Source organism: Calidris pugnax, unplaced genomic scaffold, assembly GCF_001431845.1.
Source record: "Calidris pugnax isolate Ruff unplaced genomic scaffold, ASM143184v1 scaffold196, whole genome shotgun sequence".
NCBI classification, from domain to species: Eukaryota; Metazoa; Chordata; class Aves; order Charadriiformes; family Scolopacidae; genus Calidris; species Calidris pugnax.
In genome coordinates this window covers 1896661-1922242 of record NW_015091042.1, presented here as the reverse complement: position 1 = coordinate 1922242, position 25582 = coordinate 1896661, and the positions used below count along the sequence as shown (strand labels likewise).

General features: G+C 36.6%; 1 protein-coding gene across 24 annotated transcripts in view; it reads right to left on the bottom strand.

Moving 5' to 3' along the window:
- Positions 1-25582, bottom strand: part of KCNMA1 (potassium channel, calcium activated large conductance subfamily M alpha, member 1) — a 495287-nt gene that overhangs the window by 49530 nt on the left and 420175 nt on the right. For all 24 annotated transcript variants that reach the window (XM_014956257.1, XM_014956277.1, XM_014956274.1 and 21 more), the window contains 3 exons: positions 17639-17732; positions 6048-6171; positions 3208-3432 (listed from right to left, as the gene is read on the bottom strand). In XM_014956257.1, the coding sequence (XP_014811743.1) occupies positions 3208-3432; positions 6048-6171; positions 17639-17732 (443 nt within the window). The remainder of the gene's footprint in view (positions 1-3207; positions 3433-6047; positions 6172-17638; positions 17733-25582) is intronic.

The window sequence follows — 25582 nt, the reverse complement described above, 5'->3', positions numbered from 1 at the left end:
AAAAAAAAAGAAGAAAAACAAATTAAAGATTGAGAAGGAGCTTTGGGAAATTATTTAACAAGTATCTTTTTTATGCTCTGACATTAAGCTGGTCTAACTATGTGCCAGGGAATAGGAGATGTGTGCTAATCTAAAGGGTAGTTGGTGCTGATGGCAGCATTTTAGGTTCAATCTCAATACTCAGTCAAGCTATTACTAACAAACAAGAAACAGGAATAATGCCAGCATTCTACATCTCATCGGTGACTTGAAATTGTCTTGATTTAAGTTGCTATCATGTGGCAACCTCTGGCTCTCTGAATATAACAAGGGGTGTGTTTTAAATGTCTATTTATCTACTACCAAGTCACAATGGTCTTGGGCAAAAGAATAGCAATTTAAACAGGAAAGCATTATGTGTCCTACGCATTTGAGATGCAATCAGGATAAAGCTATTTGTTTTCTACCTGAAGCAATACACAAAAGAGGTTAATCCTTTTCAATGCATGTTTTTGGTGCTTCTAGAAGGAAAGCACACTGATCTTCAAAGTTGTGTGATCAAACCCTTTCAAAAAAGACTTTATCTTAACGGGCACAACTCATGCAATATTCCCTGCATCCACCATTCTCAGAGAATGCAATAATTAAAATGAAATGTTGTGGTAGTCCATGGTTTTTTTTCATATTTAACATAAACGAGACATGACACTTAACCCATTATGTTTTGTTTAAAGATAACACTTGCTTTTCACATCCAACAGTCCACATCTCTAGTTACAGAATATTAAGTTTATGTCACAGGGGTTGCAAGGTCCAAAAAAAAAAAAAAAAAAAAAAAGATTTTTTTTATGGAAACTAGATTCTGCTCTGCTGCCTCACATGGTTTGGTACCCAAAGACCCTAATGATGATGAGGAGACTAAGCTGTCCCCTTGTCACACAGAGACTTTCATAAAACCGAGTCAAGACCCTACTCTTCCATCTCCTGATCACTCATGGTGAACTCCTGAACTCCACTGAGAATATGCAATGCAAAAGTGAATTTAAAATGTATAAAGTGAAGGCAGAGCTCAATTCTTACTCAGTGATTGCCACCTAGTTTCAGATACTGGCCTCACTACTCCATGTTACTTTCAATAATTTGAGGCATGAAACCTTGTGGAAATCAGTAGATATTGAACAGATATCATTTAGTTATAAAGTACTCAAAAGTTAGCATATGATTATTCCTGCCACCTTAATTCTGCCCTTTGTATCTGTACTGTGCACCAAGTGAAGCAGGATTCCTGTGGGGAAAAATAATATGTAATCATGTAATTAATTAAAGGCTTACTCCTAATGATTTTATGCAAAGGGACAGAATTAAGGCTGCCTGAGGATATTTAAAATTGGCATTTACCTACTTTCTAAGAGTTTTCTCAGCAGCTTAAATGCGTCTTTTAATACAGACTTTAAAAGAAATTTCCATATTTTTTTTCAATCCAGAACAAATGTTTTTATATTGAGCTGTAACCACATCCCCATCAGATATCAGCAGCAAATTTTACCTCCTGAACCAAAGAACAGACAAGTAGGAAATGAGTTTGAGTGGCCTCCCTTTAACACGATTCCTACCAGTACAATCTCAGAACTGTTAGTAGACTTTTAAATTAGTATAATTAGATCAGAATAATGCTGATATTTTTAACTTTATATAAACATTTTGAAACAGATAGGCTGGGGGGAAAAAAAGAGAAAAAGCAGTAACAAAATCTGTGTGGTCTTCAGCACCTTTGATAACTGTGTAAGATACAATTCCTTTACATATTCTGTATTTTTAAAGGTGCGTGAACTATTTAAGCTGTTTAACTGAAAATTAGTCCAAAACTACTCCAATTTTGGATGTAAATTGATTGGGGAATGCAAAAGTGGGGTACATTTCCTTGATGCTTCTTCAGAATTCATAATCAAAACCTTACAAATACTCATTATAACAATGGATATATATTATATACTGGACAGTTTGGAAGTAGTAGCTGGATTCTGTTCTGCTCCACCGTTCAACAGTATTATTAATTTAATTCTGATTCCTTAGCTTTTTAGCCTTCACAGTGACTAGAATTAAAAGGAATTGGCAGGAAGAGAAGGATATTAACTGACCAAATTTGATACTGACACCATTTTTGTGACAGCAGAGAATCTTGTGACACCATCTGTTGGATCAGTTTACAGAAAAAAGCCGAGGGCTAACACTAAAACTGCATTTACAGTAACAAAGACCTACAGCCTGAATTAATCAGAAAGTGAAGGAAGTCTTTCCATTCTATAGCTATTGTCCCAATTAATCAGTTTAGGTTACATCCATCATTCATTTATTTATTTTTAACTGCTAAAATATAATTATTTAGAATGGTAAATTCATAACTTTTCATTCCCATCAAAAAACATACAAACTAACTTTACTCTGTAGCGTACAGAGCATTCTCTTTCGGACTCACAATATGGTCTCGTTTCCCTCCTGCCTACATCTTTGTGGGTCATTTACAGCTGTGATCACCTAAGATCAGTAGCTTGAAGGGCTTCATTTGTTTGTCCTGGAACTTGTGTCTCTACATTTTAGGCATATGAGTGAATGATAACACTACATAGGAGAAAAAGGTCCTCTGAAATGTAGTTATAGTGGTTGTCCTTACTAAAATCAATAGGAGTTTTTCATCGATTTCAAAAGGGTCAGGGTTTTGCCATACTTCCATACATGAGAATCGCAAGACCCTGAACTAAATGCTATGGCAATGTTCCTTATAAAGTAGGCCAGTCAACAGGAAGCTTTTATGAATATAGATAGATATTATGTAGACAGAGTAACAATATTTTTTTTTCAAAGGATTTTTTGGGTATAAATACATAAATAATGTCATAAATAACTACTGTCATTCTGTCAGAGAAATCACAACATCAAAACTGGCTACATGCAGTGCACTACAGTGAATGTTCGATATATAACACAGCTAATACATTTGATAGCAGCTGAAATTCATCCAATGAGGATGACAAGGAACTGAACACTGCGGCAAATATCTTCTAATAAGGTCTCACAGGGCTCTGTTTTCATAGACACAGTAAAGGGAAAATCTAAGTCCTCAGGCCTATAAGTAGACAAAAGTAAAAAAGCCTAAGATCAAAGTCAATATGAATCTGTCCAGTTGGTGTCCTAAATAACAAAGTATCAATAATATGGCTTTGGACTTACAGGCAAGATTGAAACCTTGGGGAAGTTATGCAGTGTCTCCCATTCCCTTCTCAGGTATTCAAGTGAACCCACAAACACAATGTGCTTGAGTTCATGGTAGTGAAAGTTGCTGGCTCGTAATGGCATCACTAAATTTCTTAATCCAATCAAAGCAGATTTAACATCCCCAAATATGCAAACGACTACATGCCCACTTAAAACTGTCATCGCTGCTTCACTTCGAGTCTAAAAAAAAAACAAAAAACAAAAACAAAACAAAAAGACAAGGAAGAAATGAAACAAATGGAAGCTTAAATCATATATTGAGTTTTAAACCAGGAAAAACACAACTGTCAATATTGTTCATGCACAAAGAAGCAGTTTGATAATAGTTGTTCATTTTACCCTTATTTATCCTTCATTAAACGTGCTCAGCAGAAGAAAATATTGTTCTTGTTTGCAAATCCTTCAGTGTTCAGGAAGACATTGCACAGGACTGAATTCTGGTCCTGTATATGTTTCTACACATGTGGATTAAAGGTCTGGTTACAATCAAAGAATTACGGGTTTAACTAAGAACAACAGAATTTGACCTATTACGCATTTAACCATTTTAGGATTTCAGAAAAAATCAATGCTCTACACTGCACTGCTTTACAATGGATGCCCACCAAACTCCACAGACCTTCTCTCAGTAAGAAAAAGCTAGTGTGTGAGATCGTGACTAATACTAACTTTTCAGGCCCATTAGACTTCCTGAGTTCTTGAATAGATAGAAGGAAAAAGTCTCATGGAGAACACTTGAATCATATTGAGAATTATCTTTTTCTCTCAGTGATAAGAATAAACTTTTGCACTAATTTAATCATTCGTAATGTCAGTTGAGCAGGTAACTCAAACACCAAGATGATTAAAGAAATTCACTAGGAAAAAAAATCTTCATTTCTAGAGACAGTCTTATCATTCTTGCATGGCAAGATTCACTGACATCATATTGCCAAGAAGTTGTACACTCAGTATAATTACTTAGAAGTTTTGCCAATAAATAAAACTAACACAACAGTGAACTGCAAAATTTTCCCCTCACTTATCAATATTATATGTTCTTTTTTACCTTGATTTTCATACAATTCTATAAAGAGAGTGGTCTTGGCCCTCTAAACAGCAGAAGACATGAGCAAATGCTCAAGTGAAGCATGTAAGTTGATGAGCATAGAGCATGCCTCTGCCTATGGATCTTGAAGACTCAAGCTTTAAAAGACAGAGGCCAAGTCTTGAAAGAAATTATGTAGAAAATGTCACTCTATAGTCATTGATCTATATTTTGCCACTTACATTTGATTGTATGTCAAAAAAGTTCTTACTACCTGATACTGCTGGAATCTCACAGAGCCAAAACAGACCTTGGGCAGAAAAATGAATTTTTTTTCTGATTGAGGCATCATCAAGTATCAATTAGAAGACAACCTGGGAAACCTTATCATCTTCAAACTATGTACTAATTTGTACTTGTGTGGTCTCTAAGGACAGCATTAAATTTGCATGGATATGAACGTAGACTTAAATTGTGGACTGAGTTTGAAAAGGCGTAGGGAAGCATTGTGCTGACAGTGTTTTTGTTGGTGATGATGCATGAAGCAGAAAGGATCTGGCCAGACTTAGAGATTCACAGGCTAGCTGGGGAAATGCTGACACGGCATTACCAAGAGATGATAAAAGAGGCATTCCATAGCGCCATTTTTTGAGAAACACTTTTCAAAGTGGGACAACGTCTAAAGGTTGTCTGCTAAAATGTGTTTTGAGCACGAAGGCAGATTTCTATCTCTGTCTATTACAAAGTATTATACATCAGGGTTGCCCCTCCTTGCCTGCTGAATACATACAAATGCACTATAAAGAGCTGTTCAGTCAAACTCTGTCTCACAGCTCAGTCTCTAGAATTTGGAATTTACTTGCTTGGCTTTTTAAATACCGATATTGCAATTCCAGGCAATGTCACAGTTATTACAGCAACCCCTGAGGAGAAGTGGAGACAAGCTTTTAACCCCTGATTACTAGAATAAACTGGGGCTGTCACCATTGTCGGCTACACCATGCCACAGTGCAGGAAAATCTAAGAGAGCAGACTCAGGAAAAGCTTTATGAAGTGCGACAAAGTGAAGATCCACCAGGGAGTTCATTTCAAATATCATCAGTTTTGCGTATGAGATCTGGAGTTAGTTACTTGTTACTCTTAGGTATGAGTACATGAACACAAGTGGCACAAACTTTCACCGAGCAAAATAGACTGTGATAGGCCTTCTAATTATTTTTAATGACTTGAGTCAGTTTGATGCTTTACCCAGTTAAACAAATGAAACAAACAGACACTAGGCTCACTGCAACATGTTAGAAAGGCAGAGTAGTAGTACTACTTACTCTGGCCTATTTGGGCATCTTGAAATGTTGAAAATTGAGAGAGTTCTAAGAGAGCAAAATTCACATAAATAAGAGATAATGCAAAGCAACACTTGCCTGTATTAGAATCATTGCTGCCTTGTATGAAGAGATAATTCGGGTGTATAAACATTTAAATATTTCCAGTCTTAATTCTCTAAAGACTTAAACTCACTATGCACGTTTCAGCTTATGAAAAAGAATTTCTCTATTTTGGACCAATTTTTCTTGTTGCACTTGGCATACAGACTTATATAATCATAATTATTTAACCAAAATGCTAGGTTTGATTTCACCAAGCTGTGTTTTTGATTTCAATAAGCTGGAGTTAAAATGGTAGTAGAGATTAATTTATTAATCCATTAGATATCAGTTCTCTAGTTCAAATAACCTCATTTCAAAAACAACTTGTCACCAATACCTACCAAAATGACCTTTTCGATGTCCTTGGCTGGACACCAATGAAACATCCCTGTAGAGTCATATTTTTTCACATTGGCATCCATATTGTCAATCTGCTCGTTGCCAGGAATTAACAAGGGGTCATGCCTGGGGAAAAACAAGTTGAGGACAACATAAGTGGAAAATATTATGAATTATGGATGGAAAGATATCCCAAGAGCTGTGTACAAAGAGGGATAAAAGTAAAAAAAATGAAATGTATTTACACTTTAACATGCTTTCAATGAGGGCACTTGTAAACAAAAGCTGGAACGAAAAAAAAAGTTAATTTTAAAATTTTGGGTGCAGTTTTGAAGATTTTCTATACTCTTTCTACACCAATAGCCATTTAATTTTAAACAAGGCTTTCTGACACCATCACATTCATAAAAGAGTTTTTTTTTTTCTTTCCAGTCCCACCCTTCCAAAATAAATATCGCAGTTGCTATTAGCATCTGCAATGAAGTAGAAGGGATAGGACCAGAGCCCCATGCTGACTGACTGGCATAAGTATGGAAAGCCAATTACTTGCTTTTACCACATACAACTTCTGATGTGATGCTCTTCGCAGTAAAAGCTTTAACAGGCTGCACTTTAAATATTTTAGCAATTTGCCCAATCATATTTTGCTTTCCCAAACTGAAGCCCTTTAAAGATTCAACAATATGTCATTTTAGAGCACGCTGACTAACAAATGCCCACATCTGGAATACATGATTTTAATACTGAACAACAACGTCCACTTTCATGGACAACTCTACCTGTGATAACCTTCTAAGTGTCTTTTCCAGCAAGATTTTAAAGCACAAGGTTTCTCAAAGGAGAAGCAAATAAAAGACATTTTTATAAACTTGCTCTCCAGCAATATAGTTACATCTAGGCACAGACACATACAGTTCTTTAATTTATATGCTAAAATCAAACATTACGCTAAGTGACTCCAACACTCTGAGATGCCAGTGAGGACCCCTAAGTGATTGCATTATGCAATAGCATTAGAAGGAGAATCGTATTTACAAGGCAGTTAGGGTAAACTGACCCTAAAATCTTAAATTCGAGGAGGGAACAGAGCTTTGCCTTGCAAAACTACAGTCTTTAACTAAGGTTTTTGTCATGAATGTTTGAAATATCCTGATACAGAATTGTAACATTTCAAAGGAGAAAATATGCTCAATGTAGGAATATGCCAAGTACTCTGAGACAGGTAGCCAAATTTTAAAGCCTTTTAAAGCCTGTTAAAGAAATGCCCGTGTTGGCTGAACTCTCAAAACTGGAAAGTTTTTAAAGCATATGAGCCAGCAGGCTGTGGTAAGAACCTCTCTTCTGCATTGTCTACTAAAGCAGACTTTGAACACTGTGTATGATATAGGTAAATTTACCCTGAATACAGTATGATAAGTTACCATGCTTAAAACAGTTATGCTTGCATGCCTAAGAAAGGTATAATCTCTAATTCCTTCAGGATGACTAATTTGTGTAATTTTATAGCCACTGATTATATATCCATTGAAATCAGTGGAAAGTTCTCATTCATTTCACTCAGAGTCAACTCCATAGAAAGCAGCTTAAAAGAACTTGAGAAACTATTAATGCAATGTTCCGTTTAAACCAGAATCTTTTGATGCTTTAAGGAAAAGCCATGCACTACATGGCAAAGGCATAAATCAGACTCATCTGGAAAAAGAAACATTAAGTTTTCGAAGTTTTTTACATTCACTCAACAGAGACACAGTTCAGCGCATTTCCTTATCAACCCCCTGGCAGCAGAAGACTCTCTAGGGGACTACTTGGACTCTGTGACCCTACTCCAGGTTTTGTAATGAAAGGTCTTCCATAAGTTGTGTTTTGTTGGTGGTTTGTTTGATTTTTTTTTTTTAAGTTCTAGAAAAGTATCTAGGCTCTGCATTCTCTTACTCCATTCACCAGTGAGCTGCAGCCATGGCAGTTTGGGCTGAGAGTTAACTGTGGTGCTGCTTGTAGGGCATTCCTTGCTGCTCAGAGTTGCATCTGGCACAGTGAGGTCTGCAAGCATGGATACAATTCCATTTGGAGGTTGTACTGATGTTCAGACAACATCTAGTGGTAACCTGTCCTCGCTATTTTTTCTGATGAAATGTATTAACCAGGTGTTTCAAAATAAGAAATGTTGCCAAAAGGTTAGGAATCTTCAGGAGCTTCCACTGAAAAAAAAATTTTACTGTTTCATTTTCCCCTGCCCTAAACTTTCACAAGACATTTCTCCAGCAGCCTGTCACAGCACAGCACTGAAACAAAAGCAAAGTTCACTGGTCAAATCAACTCTTTTTTCTTTCAGAAATTAGGTGCATATAGGTATGAATTTTCCCTTCATCAGAGTAACTATAACAAATCAATTTGTAAAAAAATGCCATATTCTAATTTTCTAATCAATGTTTCTTTTCTGCTCTGAGATTTAAAACTAAGTAGATCATTTGAAATCTTCACACAAATGAGTATTTAGCAATACTCTAATCCCAGTCACAGAAATGATACATATTGAAAGGAATCTTATAACAAAGCAGGTGATAACAGATATCAAATTATGGTCAACTGCCTTGAAGCCTGAGTCAATTTTTAGCTTCTGTGTATGGTTAAATCCTAGTGTAGTTCTCTTTTAGGTAAGGGCCTTGCATCCTAAAAAGGAACATTCAAAGTAGCTTGTGCTAAAGATTTATTAGATTTTTACCTCAATACTATATTTTATAGAGATCTTTGTTTCAAGAGATGCATGCTATGGGAGGCATGAAGGATGTGAATCATCAGATATAACTCCCTATTGAAGTTTTAGGTAATAAATTGTGATTTTAAAAAAAATAATTCCTTTTTTAATCAATTGCTTATTTGCAATATGATAAACTCTTTGGATCCTCTGCTTTGCTGCTTGGAGTGCAGCAAGTGGGAGCCTTAAAAGAAGCAAACAGAATGCATCACACAACGAGAAAGTACTCTAGTAGATACTCTTGTACTACTTTTACTCTAGGAGAACAGATTATGCCTGAGAAGGAAACTGTGATAAGACCAGCCATGCTTTGTGTTTCAGAATCTGTGTGTGTGCTTACTAGATTTTAATCTTCTGGGGTAAGCTATTATTTTAATATACCTCTTTATCAATTACTTTTCATTCCTAATAAAGCAATACCTGAAGATGTCTATGGAGGTTGAAAATGGTTTACTACTAAGGTCCAAATTTGCCCTCAGAAGATATGCTGGTTTATGTACTTAAAAACTGAATTGGTCTTTGGGCTTTTTTTTAAACACCGTGGTCATTTTATGAAGTAATACAATAAAAAATAATATTATTATTTTGGACATATAGACTCTTGTTAATCTGGTGATCTAAACCTGTTTTGCAAATACTAAAAATTAATTAAGACAGACACACAGAGGCCAAGGCTGTCAAATCTGCCTAAGGGGCTTGGACACCCTCTTCCCATTAAAATTCATGTTACACAAAGCATTACAGTTGTTGCCCTTACAGCCAAATCATGGACTGAATGTTTCTAGAGCCTCTCTACCCTCCTCACCCATGAAGATGGCCCTGTCAAGCCATGCTTGAGTCACATTGGCAGGTTACTGGGGAAATGCTTGTATTAGGGCTGCAGTTATTATGTTCTCCAGGGCTGTAGTCATCTGCTTGAAAATTTCAAATGATAGGAAGAAAACTACCTTCTACCAACTAAAATCCACAGTGTTTGTTTTAATTGAGATGTTGGTTTTTATGGCTTGCAATGACCAAGCCATTTGGTCATTTCAGCTGGGAAAAGACAGGCATGTATAGCATGCATAGGAGAAAAGGAGCAAAAGTTAATTTTCCTACATCCATAACCTCAGTTTAAAAATAGCTTCTCTGGTTTTTATGGCAGATATTACATTCGCATGACTTCAAATGAAGAGCAAAATACCATCTTTTCAAGGTTTTGAAAAGCATATAATGCCACTTATGATCAATTAAACTTGAAAATGACGCTAAATGCCATGCTACAGCTGCAACCCCAAAAAGCCTGCCTGGAAGACAACAGCCTAAAGCAAAATCATAAATCCCACTTCCAGCAAAACTATTGCAAGGAAGCGAACATTACATTTTAAAGAGCACTGCTTTCCTAGTACACATTCTTAACTACTGCAAACTTACTTACTTGGATTTTTTGAGTTTGGAAATTCGAGTAATGACTGGGGATGGAACAGAACTGAAAAGACCATTCGGGGCCAAACGGCTGCCTCATTAAATGACTTGTTCAGCGTATCTTTGGATTCTGTCACCTTTGTCTTAACTTTCTTGCTATCATTCACATGAAACTTTGACCATAAAAGCAATATGCCCTCATTGACCTGCAGAGGAACAATGCTCAACATATGTTGAGCACTGGGAATGAGAATACTATATGACCAGTAGGGACCCTGGTATTGTTTGAAAATAAACAACTCTTTGCACATCAGTAAAACAATGTCTTGGCTACTTTTTATTTTGTCCTACAATAAAATTCTCCTTATATAAAATCAATGGTAAAACAGCCTTGGGAACAACACAACTGCTCTTTAACCTGTGCTTGTTATGTCTTTCTCAGGTAGATATACCATATCTGGATTTTGCCCACAAAAAGATGTCAGGGTGTTGAAACTCACCTTGTGTGCGGGCCAAGAATTTTGCATTTTCCTCCCTGACTTTGGATGTGGATGTGTGTTTGCGAGTATATGCACACACATACTTAATTTTTGGAGGAAGGAGAAGGTTTGCTGAAGGTAATATCGGAGCTGAAGACACGTTAGAGAATGTCTCATGCCTTTGAAATTTCTCCTACAACTACCCTAACAAATTGTGGCAATTAACATGCTGTTAGTGTTAGATGTATGCAGCCAGTGCAGGTGCTAATAATTGAAAAAGCATTTAGAGCTTTTACACCCTGGCTGAATATTTCATGATGTGCTGCATGTTTCACTATTTACTCAGTGGGCCTCTGTCACTTCAATCTTCTCTGACTGCTTTGACTGGTGCTATAAAGCTCAACCAAGATAGAGTGACGGCTTGTCACAGGCAAACTCCACCGACTCCGGCAGCTCGCTGGGACTCGCTGCGAAGGTTGTCACGACATTCTGATGGAATTCAGCAAATGTTTTGTGACTAATACACCCAACATTTGTCGGCTACCATTAGCCATTCCCTGTGACCCTCTGCCGTCTGTGTGGATGGCATTAAGTTGTAATGAGAATTTGTTGCCTATGTGTGTTACACTAATGACACTCTCTTACTGATCTTTCCTTTCACAGGTTAATCAGCAACGAAATCGGAAGGATTCAGTGCCCTGATGCATGGAGCTTTAGAGAAGAAAACCCAGTGCAACAAGAGAAACAAAACCTGCAGTTTACTGTTAAATGCTCTGTTGTCACATTCTAGAAGCTGTCCTAATACTGGCTACAATCTCACACTGTTGGACTTTTTCCCTAAATCTGCAAAAAAGAATAAATTGAATACAGTGCTTGGTACCTATTGCCCTGTGCAAGCTTATGGGCTGAATTACAGTGCTAAGAACACTAACTAATTCTCTTTCCTTCCCTCTCGCTCCCTCACCCAGATGTCACTGAAGTGTTTTTTTATCCTCAGAAGCCTTTCCGAAGAGCTCATGTTAACTTATCAAGACTACTAAGGACACCGATATAGACACTGTTTACTGTAAGAATCTTGCTCATTAAAGTATCTTGATACCTCAGGACATGCTCAGAATATGTTTCAGAAGTATCAATCCTCTCACATAGAAAAGTAACAAAATAGTTAACTTTTAGACTTTTATATGAGCAATTTAATAAAGGAGAGACAAGGCATACAGCCAATGTATCCTCTGGTTTTATTTCCCATTTATATCTACTCAAGCTGTAGAACTAGCAATCTTTGAACTAGCAATATACCTAAAAAGATAATTTTTCATTTGTAAAAAAATAAACCCACAGTTAAGTGGCATCATAAAATACGGGAGTGTTTTTTGCCACTTAAATGAAGTGTGTAGTCTTTATAGCTTATGATAAAAGCTACTATTTTCTCTACTCAAAGATTTTAAGAATACGTTATTTTCTTTAAAGCAAGTTTAAAGCTAAAGAGTTTTTTCTTTTCATTGCCTTGATCTGAGTGGATCTTCTGTTACCCTGAACTTTATATAGAAAGCCCGTTGATTTTTTTCTGCTGGAAAATTCTTCTTTTCTTTCCCGATACTGAGCTCTCATCTCAAAAACACTTGTGCAAGGTTTCACAGTACTCAAAAAAAATCTGACCCTGTTCTTACTCACCTGGTTTATAGAACAACTACCAATGGCAGCAACAGTCAGAGGGCTAACATACCACCTCCTATCATTCAAACCTTTTCATTCTATAACATTGTTGAAAACAGTTCCAAGCTAATACAGTGATTACTGAGCTACTCCTGTCGCTCACATTGGTTGTACTGAACTTGTAAAACACAGTCAGGAAGTGAAATGTGCTGTTAAATACCTGCTGTGTAGCAGCTTTGTTATCATTGCATATTAGCACTGCATAAAGTTAGACTCGTAAATCCTTAACGAAGGACACAGATTTTAAAATACATGATGGAAGTCTCCAAGGCTGAGGAACATAAATATAAACCATTATTATGGTTAATCAGTGAGCTTTCACCTCTTCAAACCTTACCATCATGCCTGATTTAGGGGAGTCATGGAAAATTACCAGATTGAACTTTTTTTTTTTTCAAGATTTTGCTTGAGAAATGTTCCCCTCTACCCCACCCATCACTTTTTTGGGGAGGGTCCTATGAGATAGCTCACAGTTTCAGCTCATGGAAAGGCAGTATTACAGTGGCAGGAGAACTACAAATTCATCCCAAGTGGCACTTGTGGAAATGTTTGTGTACATTTGAGTGTATGTAGCTTGGTGGGCAGATAAGGACATAAATGTGAATGGCCATTGTTCATATACTTAGACTATTATATCTAACTTCAGGAAAAGAGACAGGAGGTTTCCTCCCCAACTTCAGATAAATAATCTCATTAGGTTTCCGGAAACGTATGCCAAAAAGCTCACTTTTTTCCATGTCATTTAGCTGGGTCTTGACAGTCTCCGAGCAAGTTTTATGGTTTGGTTGGGAATTATTTTAGATGCTTGATCAAGAAAAATCCTCAGGCTTATGAAATTCTCCTTGGCAACACACTGAAATCCCAGCGTCCTCTGATGCCTCTGATTCTTATGTGATCAGGGACTCTAATGATAATGACCCTTTGCTGAGTATGCTACTTGTCTAGAGGCCTATGTCAACTACACCACTACATTCAGAGTGGACAGGGACAAACTATTTGTTTGCTCTTCAGGCCCCTTGGGCCCTGTCATATGCTATTTGTTCCTGCATTAAGAGGTAGTTTGACTCAGCTGGGCTGACATTTCCTTCAAGTCAGTGTATTCCACTCATGCAATAGCAGCTACCAAAGCATTAAGTGCAGTCTTGAGCCCCAGCAATGATCCTTTTAAGTGGCTTTTTTGATTCATATCCAGGGCTTTTCACATTTTTACTGGTCATTCCAGAATCCAAAATGACACTTTTTTTTTAAAACTACCTTTGCTATTTGATATTCGGGCGACATAGCCTCCTCATATTTAACGTGGCTGTTCATCAATAACATGCATCAAAATCTGCGACTGTGAGATGACAAACAGGTGACTTGCTATCACTGCATGACACCAGGGGCATCAAATGGTTCTACTTTTCTTCTCCATCTCACAAAGGAGACCTGATATGCGATTGCCCTGCTATTCACAGCTTTCCTTCCTTTTCCTTCCACTTCCTATTTTGATTTTACTTTTTATTGCAATAGGATGTCCTTGTTTAAGTTATTTTCATATAATACCCATGTTCTTGTGGATTTAATGGGACAGGCTCCTGTTGATGTGAAACAGATAGAAATAACGATGACAATGCAGAGTATTTTTCTAGTTAATTTAAATTTCTAGCCAAGGTCACAATTTGAAGGATTTGTATCTGATTGATCAGATTCTTCCAGTATTGCATCAGTATGATTCTGCTCATGTCATTTGATGCAACGTAGGATTCACTTAGAACAGTGACTTTCTAAATGAGAATCTAGACCAATTGTGATCTGTACAAAGAACATCGTATGCCTACCATCTATTTATTTCAGTTACTCACTTATTGGCAATTAGAGACAACAACATCAAAAAGATGACATTGAAAAGATGTCTTCAATCTATCTATCCAGACCGTATTTGGTAATACAGCTTTCAACTTAAGTGGGAATTCTTGAGATTTTCTCACCAGGTCTAAATAAGCACCTGTCAGACCTCTTGTCATCATGTCCCAGGGAATCCCTCTGATATAGCATCTGTCCTCTGTTCTGCTCCAGTGATAGCAGAATTCATAGAGTTCTATCTCATGGTATAAGACCCTCTTCCCTGATTTGCCCCAGCCACCGTGGAAATCTAAAATCTATACAGCATTTTCAACATCTTAACTGCAGGGCTGCTCAGAAAGTGATTCTAAAGTCACAACTCTGATTAAAATTTATAAATTGACTTTTCACATTTTCATCCTTTACATGCTCTAGACTTCTTGTCCTCCAGGCCCCATCTAGATCCAGAACTATGGCTGAGGAAAGGTCTGCCAAGTAGTCAGCTGTTTCTGTGGGAGGGACAGGGGTGAAGCTGGCTTTAAAGGAGCTTTTAAAGTAAATTTAAAAAGCAAAGATAAATATCAGCTACAGACATGACAGTGCTTTAGCTGATTTACCTCTTGCGTACTTTTAGCTGACATGCACTAAAGATTTCTGGGCCAGAAAGCAAGTACCTGTCACTGTAGGTAATTTACGAGGATACAAAATAGCAGATAATACAGCCCACCTTTGTTTATCAGAAAGGAGAAAAGCGTTTGGCCATTACACACAAAGCTTAACAGAGTTCTCTTCTGATTCAATCCACTTTCTCTTATTTAGCACCTTGAACCCAAGTTAAGTCAGTGTAGATAAAGAGTAAGACAAAGAGACGGTTGGATCTGGGGAGAGGCTGAGGGTGCCAACGCAGGGCTGGTGAATAAATTTAGCAGCAAGGGCGAAGAGGAAGAAAACAATGTCTGGATTTGGAAGCCTGGCAAGTTCTCCACTCGCTGCTCGACCTGTGTTTAGCAATTCTGATGTGCTACTGAGCAGACAGCTCAGGCTCAGGATGACTACTCTCCCTCAGTCCCTCTTCAGCAGGCAATGAAAGCAGGCTCCACTTTGAAAATCTTCCCCCATCATGCAAACTGACACAGGCATGCTTTTCAAAAACCCACAGCCAATCTGTTGATCATTACTTATTTACAAAGGCCTTCGGGCAGAAAGTCCTGTAAAAACCATACTTGATACGGTATACACTAGCTTTTTCTGCTTGTGGAAAAAAGTACCCCTAAGGCTACCTCAAACCATCACTTTCTATTGCACATAAAATGTACCGTGTAACACTAAAGTATTTAATATATATGGTATAATATATCTACAGGAAAGGCATTTGTGTAGAAGTATGTTACCCTGTATTTGGTAATTTGATGTTTTGCTGAAGGCTATGACTTGAAAAAGCCTGCACCTAGTACAGAGGACCTGTCATCTCAGTACCCAAGAGCCAATAGAATAAAGAAGTACCCTTAAGCAGCAAAACTTTGACACAGCTTTGAAGCATATGAAAACAGTATAACTCCCCAGAATTATTATTACTCAAGATCAAAGAAATGAGGCATACTTTACATAGCAAACAGGGACAGTGTGCTCAGCTCCAAACGTTTCAGCTCTTTCTCTCTCTCCCTTTCTTTCTTTTTATTTCTACTTTCCCAAAATTAGGGTTTGGTGAGGGGGGAAGAGGAGGGAAATCTCCCACATGTTTAAAACTTAAAAGTGGTTAAAACTATTCACACCAGATAAGAAGACTGTCCAAAGGTAAGTAAATTGGAAATGATGCTAGCATGACAACTGGCACTATAAAAATGAGAAGCTTGCCGGTATGTTCATTTTATTCTTCCTCATAAACTGTAAACAAGCATGTAAATCAGTGTCATATGGGCAAGGCTGAGCTAACAGGAAGGCAGAGAACTTTTAATGATACATTTAACAGAAATAGATGGTCAATAGGAAAAAAAAGCCACAGCTGGGTGCATTTTCCTCTGTGAATCAATCTCACTTTTGGTTCTCTAGTCTAAACAGAGATGAAGACGACTTGTAGAAGTTACGTCCTTGAATATGCCCTTTATTGCAGCAACAATAAACAAATATGGATGCTGCTGTAACTGGCCAAAGAAAATTCCAGTCTGCTGACCGAAATGCAAAGAGGAATATTACCTAACTGTATCCAGAGTTGCTAAAGGAACAAAATAATTATCAACAATAAAAGACAATTCATGAGTTATTTTATCTATGGAAAGAACTATATATTCATGTTAATTTTCTTCACAACCTCTGTGACTGCAGAGCAGTTACAGTTATACATACACCCAACCCCAAACTGCACCAATGCGCCTGTTTGTATATGTAAGTAAGTTTAATTGTTTCTGTCTGTGTCCGTATATATATGCAGGGGAAAATCTCTGCTATGATATTTATTTCTGCATACAATTATGGACTGAGGTTGTAGCCGGGCTACTTTAGATATACAAAATCAGAGCAGGAGCAGCCTCCGTGTAGAAAACTCCACGTCCACTATCTGATCCTGTTCTGACTGACTTGAGCAGGCAAAAGGTGAAGCACAGTGAGACAGAATGCAAATACCATATTATTTTAATAGTTTCCAATTTCTTACTGCAGTTCTGGTTTTAACAAATCTCTTAGAGGTAATTTGTCCTACAGAGGGAAACTACATAGTTATATAAAGGCATACTGGTGTAAAATAATGTACACATAGCAACAGGGGAAAAATATCTACTAACAAGATGATGTTTTCATCACCCACTTTTAGAGTATATACTACTCTCTTAAAAATCCCTGTATTTCATAATTAATGTGCTTTTAGCCTGAGTAAAACTGCATTAGTTTTGAACTTTGCTTTGGCAAGTACATAGATTATTAGACTTTTTTATCAGTCTAAATCAATTAACAGAAATTTGATTTCAATCGACAGGATAAAAGGAAGGTAATATTCAGGTTCATTTTTGATTGTGATGATACATCTCACATATGGCCTTAAGTACAGAAAACAGTACTCAGAGGGAATCCAACAAAAAGAGAATTGCCTGAGGCAAACTAACCACATGAGTTCCCCTGATTGGTTAGTGCTATCATTAGTGCCACTGCTGTTTAAGAACTACACACGGACAGGACAGGGTGACAGCTAAGACTTTAAAGCCTATGTATTTTTCAAACAGCTTTTCAAACTGTTTTTCATGACAGGATTTTTTTCAGCTCTATCATTAACTGCTGACAAGCTGACAGAATAAATACTTCAGCCTTTCAGAAACCATCTAACAATCTTTCTTTTCCACCCCCTCCCCTTATTTTTGAAGTGGGGGGAGGAGAAGAGGAAGGAAGGAAGAAAGAAGATGAAGATATGAGTTTCTTACAGTCTTACCTCATCAGTTTGGGTGAGGAGTTGGGTGAATTTCGCATGCCTCCGTTTCGCTGCTTTTTTTTGGGTGATAGTGTCGACGGCTGCTCATCTTCAACTGGAAATATAAGGAACTCATGAGATTAAGTACTGCTCTAAGTGCAATATGATATACAAGTGAAGTAGCAAAGAACACACACTCTATGTCCATTCACGCACTGATACTTCATTGCTAACATAGGCCCAACAGTAATAAAAATCAAATACATGTTAGTCAAAGAGATTGGTTTGAAGGAGAAGCAGGGAAAAATACCAGGGCTTTGAACACAGGCGTTCAAATTGGTTTCATACTTCAAAAACAAAGGGGGGAACCACATTCGGGTTATTCTTAGAGTTATTTTCAGTTAATCTGTGCTACAGAAAAGTAGAATTAGTGCTCTGCTATATTCTCAGAAAGATAAAGAACTATTTGCAATACCAACATAACAGCTGCCAGCCCGCTTTTGCTAATGAACTAGACACCAGTTGGTTCTTGCTCCTCACATGCCAAATAACAGAGTCTTCATGAAGAGATGTAAAATATTCAATGCCTTGATGTTCAATGATTCAGTTAGTCAGGAACGTGAACGCAGCCTGCCATTGTGCACAGATCTCCAGCACAAGTCAGACCTCATCGCACCACCCTTCTCACAAAAGGGAGTTTTAACAGGAGTGAACAGAATGAGGTTGAATGGAAGTGGGGAGACAATACCTGTATAACAGAGGATGCATATGTTATGCAATCTTTTAATGAGGATGAGGTGCATTTTCAATGACAGATCAATTTCCAGAGGTAAAATCACTTACGGTTTTGCCAATCATAAACTACTCTCGGATAACCTATGTCACAGTACGTATTGCTTAAACAAGTGCATCTTCCTAATAACTCATCTCTAAGAATTAACCATCATCTTTACTGTTCCAAGATTGTTACTGCACTTGATAATCTGTGCATAAAGTTTACATGTGCTATCAAAGGGAATTTTCTTATGCCCACTTTTTCAAATTCACACTAATGATGAATTATTCTAATATAAAGAAGGAAAAATACACTTTTTTCTCATCCTATTGTTAACTGAAAAATGAACTAGAAGGTAATATAACTGATGCCTAGGAAGCTGTTACTTTAAAGCTAAAAGGAAAGAGATTAGTAGTAGTAGTAGCTAGATTAAAAGAGCTTAATACACATTAGCAGTGCACAAGCAGAGGCTGGAAAAAAAAAAAAATTCTATTTCCAACAAGCTATGTAGGAACAACCAAACCTGGATATATGTCACCTGCCTTAGACTTATTTGAGAAGAAATTAAGCAGTATCATTCTGCTGTAACACTTCTTCTAACAATATCTTATTACAGACTCCACTCTAGCCTGTCACGTCTCTCTATTTGCCCAAGTCTGCCACAGAACTTAATTTTACCTTGGTCAAGACCAAAGGACTGGACCCAGAAAAGACAGATGTGCTATCTTTTTAAATGACCTGGCATCACCTAACATGTCAAGGGAATCAAAACAAAATAAAGCATTGCAAAATAAAAAGAAAAAAAAAAATTAGAAAAAAAGCTAATCCCAAAATAAAGCCCCCAAAGAGTCATGTAAAAGGTCATACTTTGATCAGAGCAATGAGTGTCTAATAATCATTTATTTCACTAACATAACTTTCCTTTCTTCTTGGGCAGCATCCTCAAAGACAAAGCCATTTCCTTCTCATTTGGCTTCTCTTTTTTTCGAAGTCAGAGTCCTATAATGGGAATGCTTATCGATCATTCGTCAAGTATCGTTCTTTGTTTGGCTGAGAGATAAATAAACCCATAGAAAATTCTCAAAAATATAAAAATTGAAATTTTATTTCTGTGATGCTTGCTCAGATTAAACTAGATCACTTCAGTATTTAGTTATTTGTAACATGAAGTGAATATTCACAGAATTATTTTGTTAGTAATATCTTTCTATTTCTGATTATAACAAAGTGCAAGTATTAGTGCATTTCAGAACACCCTCTGCAAACCACTCTCTTGGAAATGGCCTAGTCTTGTTTTAAACTTGTCTATCAAACAGTTATTCGCATGTTATTCCACACAGACAATAGGTTACTTTTAAGATATATACTGTCCTCTCTTGTTCTTTATAGGATATAGACATTCAGTTCCAATCTGACTAATCCACCTCTTAAAAGATCAAGGGAACAAGAACCATGCAAAATATTCCTTCCAGAAATCAGCTACAACTGATATGCTTTGCTCTCTTGGTAGTAAAAATTCTAAATTTAACTTAATTTAATCTGCTGTCATGGGGTTATAGAATGTTTGTCAAGAAATTCAGTATTGCACCATAATTAAAGTGCATTGTTATACCATTTTAACACTTAAAGGAAGATATATAGCCACCAGGACCATGTGCAAAATCTTCTATTAACACAAGTCTACTGTAGATCATATTATAGCCAGAAATATTTTTAATGAACAATAGAAAACACTAGTAAAAAAGAGTACTTTTTTAAGTTTTCAGCTAACTAATAATATTTCTGACTGATCCTTTCAAATACTGGAAGTTAGTACAATAAGGATCCATTGTACTATAAGGTCCAATCTTTGTGTATTCCAATGCTGCCAGGTGATGCCACCCATCTGCCCAATTGAAAAACAGAGTCTTACTAGCAATCATCCCTAATAGCCATTTCTGGAACTAGATTTCTAGCAGTCTGCAGTTATTTTGGGTACTGAATCTAAAATAAATAAGCTCCCTCTTTTGGTATCTGCTTGTCATATTCAAACTACATTACTGTTACCAATTGCCTGGAAAGTCCAAGGTTAATGTGGCTCACTACTAAATACCTGTTAGCAAAGCCTTCTGAGGGATCTCAATTTGTTGCTATAACAAAGCCTTGCTTAAGCAAGGATGCCATTTATTCTTATTGCAGCAATGAAAGGTGATCTATCTTAATCATATCACATCCAAACAAGATTTTGTTTTTCAATTAAATCTGTGCGGAGAGTTCACAGGGCATCTGCAGTTTAGAAACACAGCTCCATTAAAATGTGGGAAAAGGAATCCATGAAGCTGAAAAATGTGAATGGTAAATAATGAACACCATTACCTATGGCTTGCTTCCCAAAAGTGATGCAATGATAACCCACAAGTGGCTTCTTAGTAGTAAGTAGGATATAAAACATACTTAATTATTATCCTTCAGATACTCTTATCAATTTCCTGCATATTTAAAGAAATAGATCTAGCAAAAGTTTTAGTAAAGCCATAAAATATCATTTTAGTTTCATAGTTCCTGTGTCTGCATTAATTTAAAAGGGAGTCTTCAATTTGCTTGTTCTTATGAAAGACAACCATATTTGAATAATGGGCTGTGATATATGACAATTCAACTCTGATGTTGTGTGTTTGACCTAGTGCTTTTGTTAATGAGAACGTGTCCCCATTTTTAGTATTTTTGATGTCCTTATGCTACAGGATTTGCATTAAAATATAGTCATATTATATTATACAGATTTTCTTTACCAGCTTTCATGAAAATTGCGAACAAGTTCAAGAATTGAACACAGAAATTTATAGAATCAGAACTCAATCCAGCCTGAGTTCAAATAAAATTCAAGAGCTTGTTTGCACATCCCTAAGTATAACACTTAATGTACTGTTGTTAACAACCCAGTGCTCACTTGTCTAATAGGCAGAGAATCTCACAGTTCTGCAGCTCAGGAAGAGTCAGTGCTAGAAAAATGTCAGGCAACTCTAATGAGGCTTCAGACGCTCCAGTTTATGCTGGAGTTTAATTTAAAGTTACACTGATGTTTTAACATGTTTGCTTATTCTTGAGTAAAGAGGATTCATTATTTCAATGACATAACCTCTAGACAATGTTCCATGAATTGATTTAAGATGTACTGGTAATTTTAACAGCCTTAACGTAGAGCTGAACATCTGTAACAACACATTACTTGACTTTTTCCTCATTTCATTTTTTAAGTAAAATAAAGGGAATGTCTTCCTGAAACAGTGGACAAGTTCGTAACTTTTTTCTTTGGTTTTTTATTACTATTTTTTAAATAAATCCGTCTCCTTCACTGCCTCTCTCAGGTCACTAGCAACACCGATTACAGACACTGTTTTTAGACCTCAAAAGAGATGGAATTTGAAATAACATCTATGTTACTGAACATCACACGAACCAGAATACCTGGCAAACTCATTCTGCCTAGCATGTAAATGCTTCAGAGCAAATAAACCATATGAAAGGTAAAGCACAAACCACCCAGAAACATTAGTTGACTAGCTGTCTTGATTAACTTATTAATCACCACATCTGGAGAAACCCACATCTGTAAGCACTTAACAGAGCATTAGTAATGTCATAGTCACATCGAAAACAGACTGCAAAACCATGCACAAACCAATCTGTATTGCCTTATACATCCAACTACGGGGCTACCTACGGAGATCTTGGTTCAACCCAGGCTTTTGGGAGTGGTAGCGGTATTTTACGGGCAAGCTGAGTGCCCTTTGCAATCTACAGTACGTAGACTTTCCTTGTTCAACAGAACTCAATAAGTTAAGGTGCAGCAGCGAGGGGTTGTTGGGTAAGAAGAGGCTCCCTTTACGGTTATTAACAAGTGGAACAGGTTCCGGAATTCCTTCAGCAGGCTTGGCACCAACCAATGCATTAGTAGTTGCATTCTTGAATTGATATGAACCTTTTGAGTAACTTGATCTAGCTGCATTCTTTACTTCTAAATAATAAGAAAAAATTTGAATTAATTTTTTTTTTATTAAAAATTATTTCAAACCACAGGCATGAATCAATTTTGATATTATGTGGAATTACAGACTTTAAAGCTTAAAGTATCAGTTTCTACAGCTGAAATAAAGGTTTATACCTGCAGCTTTCTTAAGTTTTTTCTAAAAATGGCTTTTTATAAAAGAATACTTATAAAAGGATTATTCCACAATATTATCATCTTTGAGCAATAATCCCATCCTAGGGTAAATGTGTCTGAGGCAACACTTATTTCCCACATGTTGATAAAGGCTTTGAGATTTACTAGCTGTTGAAGATGTTTATTCCTTTGAATCTACTAAAAATGACAGGGGAGGTAGAGCACTCTGCTGCTATTAAAATAAATAAGGAATAATAGAGAAAAGTAAGGTCAACACTTCCAAACTGTGCAAGCATACTAATGGAATTAAATGGATGTTTAGGAACCTACATAAAAGTTGTTGGGTATTCAGAATTGCTGAATACTGTAAACTTCAGGAGGTCATACATAGCACGACTGAAAAAAAAAATTCCTAAATATGGATTTAGCTTGAAACTGTGAATCTTAGTCTTCCACTTCTAATACACCTAAGCTAATTAAACCACTCCCCATATTAATAGCCCTAACAAACACCATCCTCTGTAAAAAACAATAATAAAATGTTTTTCTGGCAAGAACATGCAGTAATGATCTTCTCCCAATGCTTGTTACATTCTAAATGAGTATATTATAGGGAAGAAGGTACATTACTGAGCCACTTAGATCTTATATTCTGTTATGTATTATGAGGCGAGGAGGTTAGGTAGGGAGTAGTTTATGGACTGATAATCTTGCAGCATTATTTCCATATGTTTCAATTGCCTTAAAGTTTCCATGGAGAACTTTGGGCAGACAGTAGCTCCAAATTATTTGAGGAGGTTGGCATGGGTTTTGGCATCTTTGTCTAGTTTAGCATCAGCTAGAAACACTATCTGGTAACAGGAAAGATACATAAATAGCATCCACATGCTTGCCATTTGTGTTCAAGCACAAAAATCTGTCTCTCTCACAAACAAGGTGATTGTATGAGAATAGCAAGAGTCATTTGAATGTACTTTTTAAAAAAGTTCAACTATTTAATGACAGTGTCCATTCCGATTCAATGACCTCTGAATTGATGGCTTGCTACTACTCTAAGGTGGATATAGGAAAATCAGTGAGAACAGAACTAGGAGTCTGTCACAATGTTGTGCTGCTCTTCACTAATAGTAACATTTGAAGTATAATGATAATAATGCATACTCATGAGAGTTCACATTGATTTTAAATCATCGGAGATCAGCATATATCTTTTATTAGTAAAACTGCCAGAAAAAATGCCATGTATCATATTGGATACACTACTTGAAAATCTTCAATCTTATCTCAGAGTTACTGGGGTTTTGTCAAATCTTGTACTTCTATCTTTGATATTCCTCCAGGGAAATGATTTTCAGATAACAAAAATATATCTGCAAAGAACTATCTCCCTACACAAGTCACTGGTCAAGCATGTATTTTAACACTTTGAAATGCATCCATTCAGTTCTATTTTTAAACTACAGAGAGTAATATTGGAAATAATCTTTATAAATCTACATGCCTGCATCAAAGTATCTTTACATATAGTGGAAGACAACCAAAATCTATTAATAATACTTATCAAGTTTAAGAAACATCATAAACTTTTTACAGTCTCTTCTGGAGTTCAGTAAGTGATGGTTTCAGATACCAGACCTGACTATTAAGCACTAAACTTCCATAACAGTGTATGTCTTATGGCATACTCCATGCAGATATAAGCAAGTTTTCCCAAGATTTTGTGCTTGCTGTGGCACAGCATGAGCCAGAACTAAAACACCTTGTCTTTCAGCATGGCTAATAGCTTGAACTTGGCCTCATATTTAATAGCACCACATGATCTTGTTCAGCATGAAGGCAGACTGAGCTGCTTAAAACATATCCTACTTCCCCTTATTTCTGACAGTGCGAATATGGTACTTACCACTGAAAAGCAAAACATTAAACAATGGGGCTAACAGAGTTGCCTTTTTTCTTTCTTTTTTTTTTGTCAAATTATTCCAGATTTAAAAGTTCTAACTACCAGTTTCATTCCATGACCTCTAACCTCCTGCCAAGAAGGAGCTCAGCTGTTTCAGATGAAAATGGAAGAAGCCCCACAGTGGATGACAATGAAATATCTTCTTCATAGTACAAGTTTCTTTCTGACTACAACAGTTAATGGCTTATGTCTTTTTACTTCATCTTGAAAAGCAAAGATTACAGTATAATATCTGAATATCCAATTTTGGTAGAGATAATTAGCTTTTTATCCATTCCTCTAATACAATTCTATATATTTTTACTTGAGAAAAGTAAAACTGGTTATTTTTAAATAGCTTGTCAAGTTGTACATGCACACACACAAGCACGTCAGGATACACATGGAACTATAGGTGCAAGCACAGAGGTGCAATTTTGAACACAAGATATTGCTGTGCTTTCAGATTAAGCAGTATCCTACAACTAGGTGAGAAATACAGTCTGACTGTCACTTTTGCAGACACATACTGTAATGTGCAGAACCTAAAACACTTATGTTTTTATAGCATCTGTTGTTCAGCAAAGGCAGTTTCTTTTTATTAATAATTTCTTAAAAATCTGATTGGGTGCTGGCACCACTATGTGGGCTGATTTCCATAGAAAACAAAGGTTGCTGTTAATTATACAGAACTAAATACATCCTTATATACTGTCACAGTCTCACCAGGATTGGCAACCAAACTGTCTGGACTGGGGTAATTTGTTTTATCCCTGTGCAATGTTAAACCACAACCTCCAAATCCACAAGGGTTCTAAGTATGGGATGAGTTTAGCACCAGCGAGTCTACTAAAAGAGAACTATTTTCTAGTCACAGTTAGATTAGTTTCTCTTTATCTAATATGACATATGCCTTTATTTTCAATGCAAGTATTCACGACGGGTGTGCTGCTTGCATTGTTTATTCTGCCAAATTTCATTAGAACTATTCATGACACTTCTCATGTATCCATAAGGCATTATTATTGTTAACTAAGAATAGAGATACTTACTGGTCAGTTTGAGAGAAAATTCTGAATAGCTTTTCGAGAATGGCAAACAATAAGG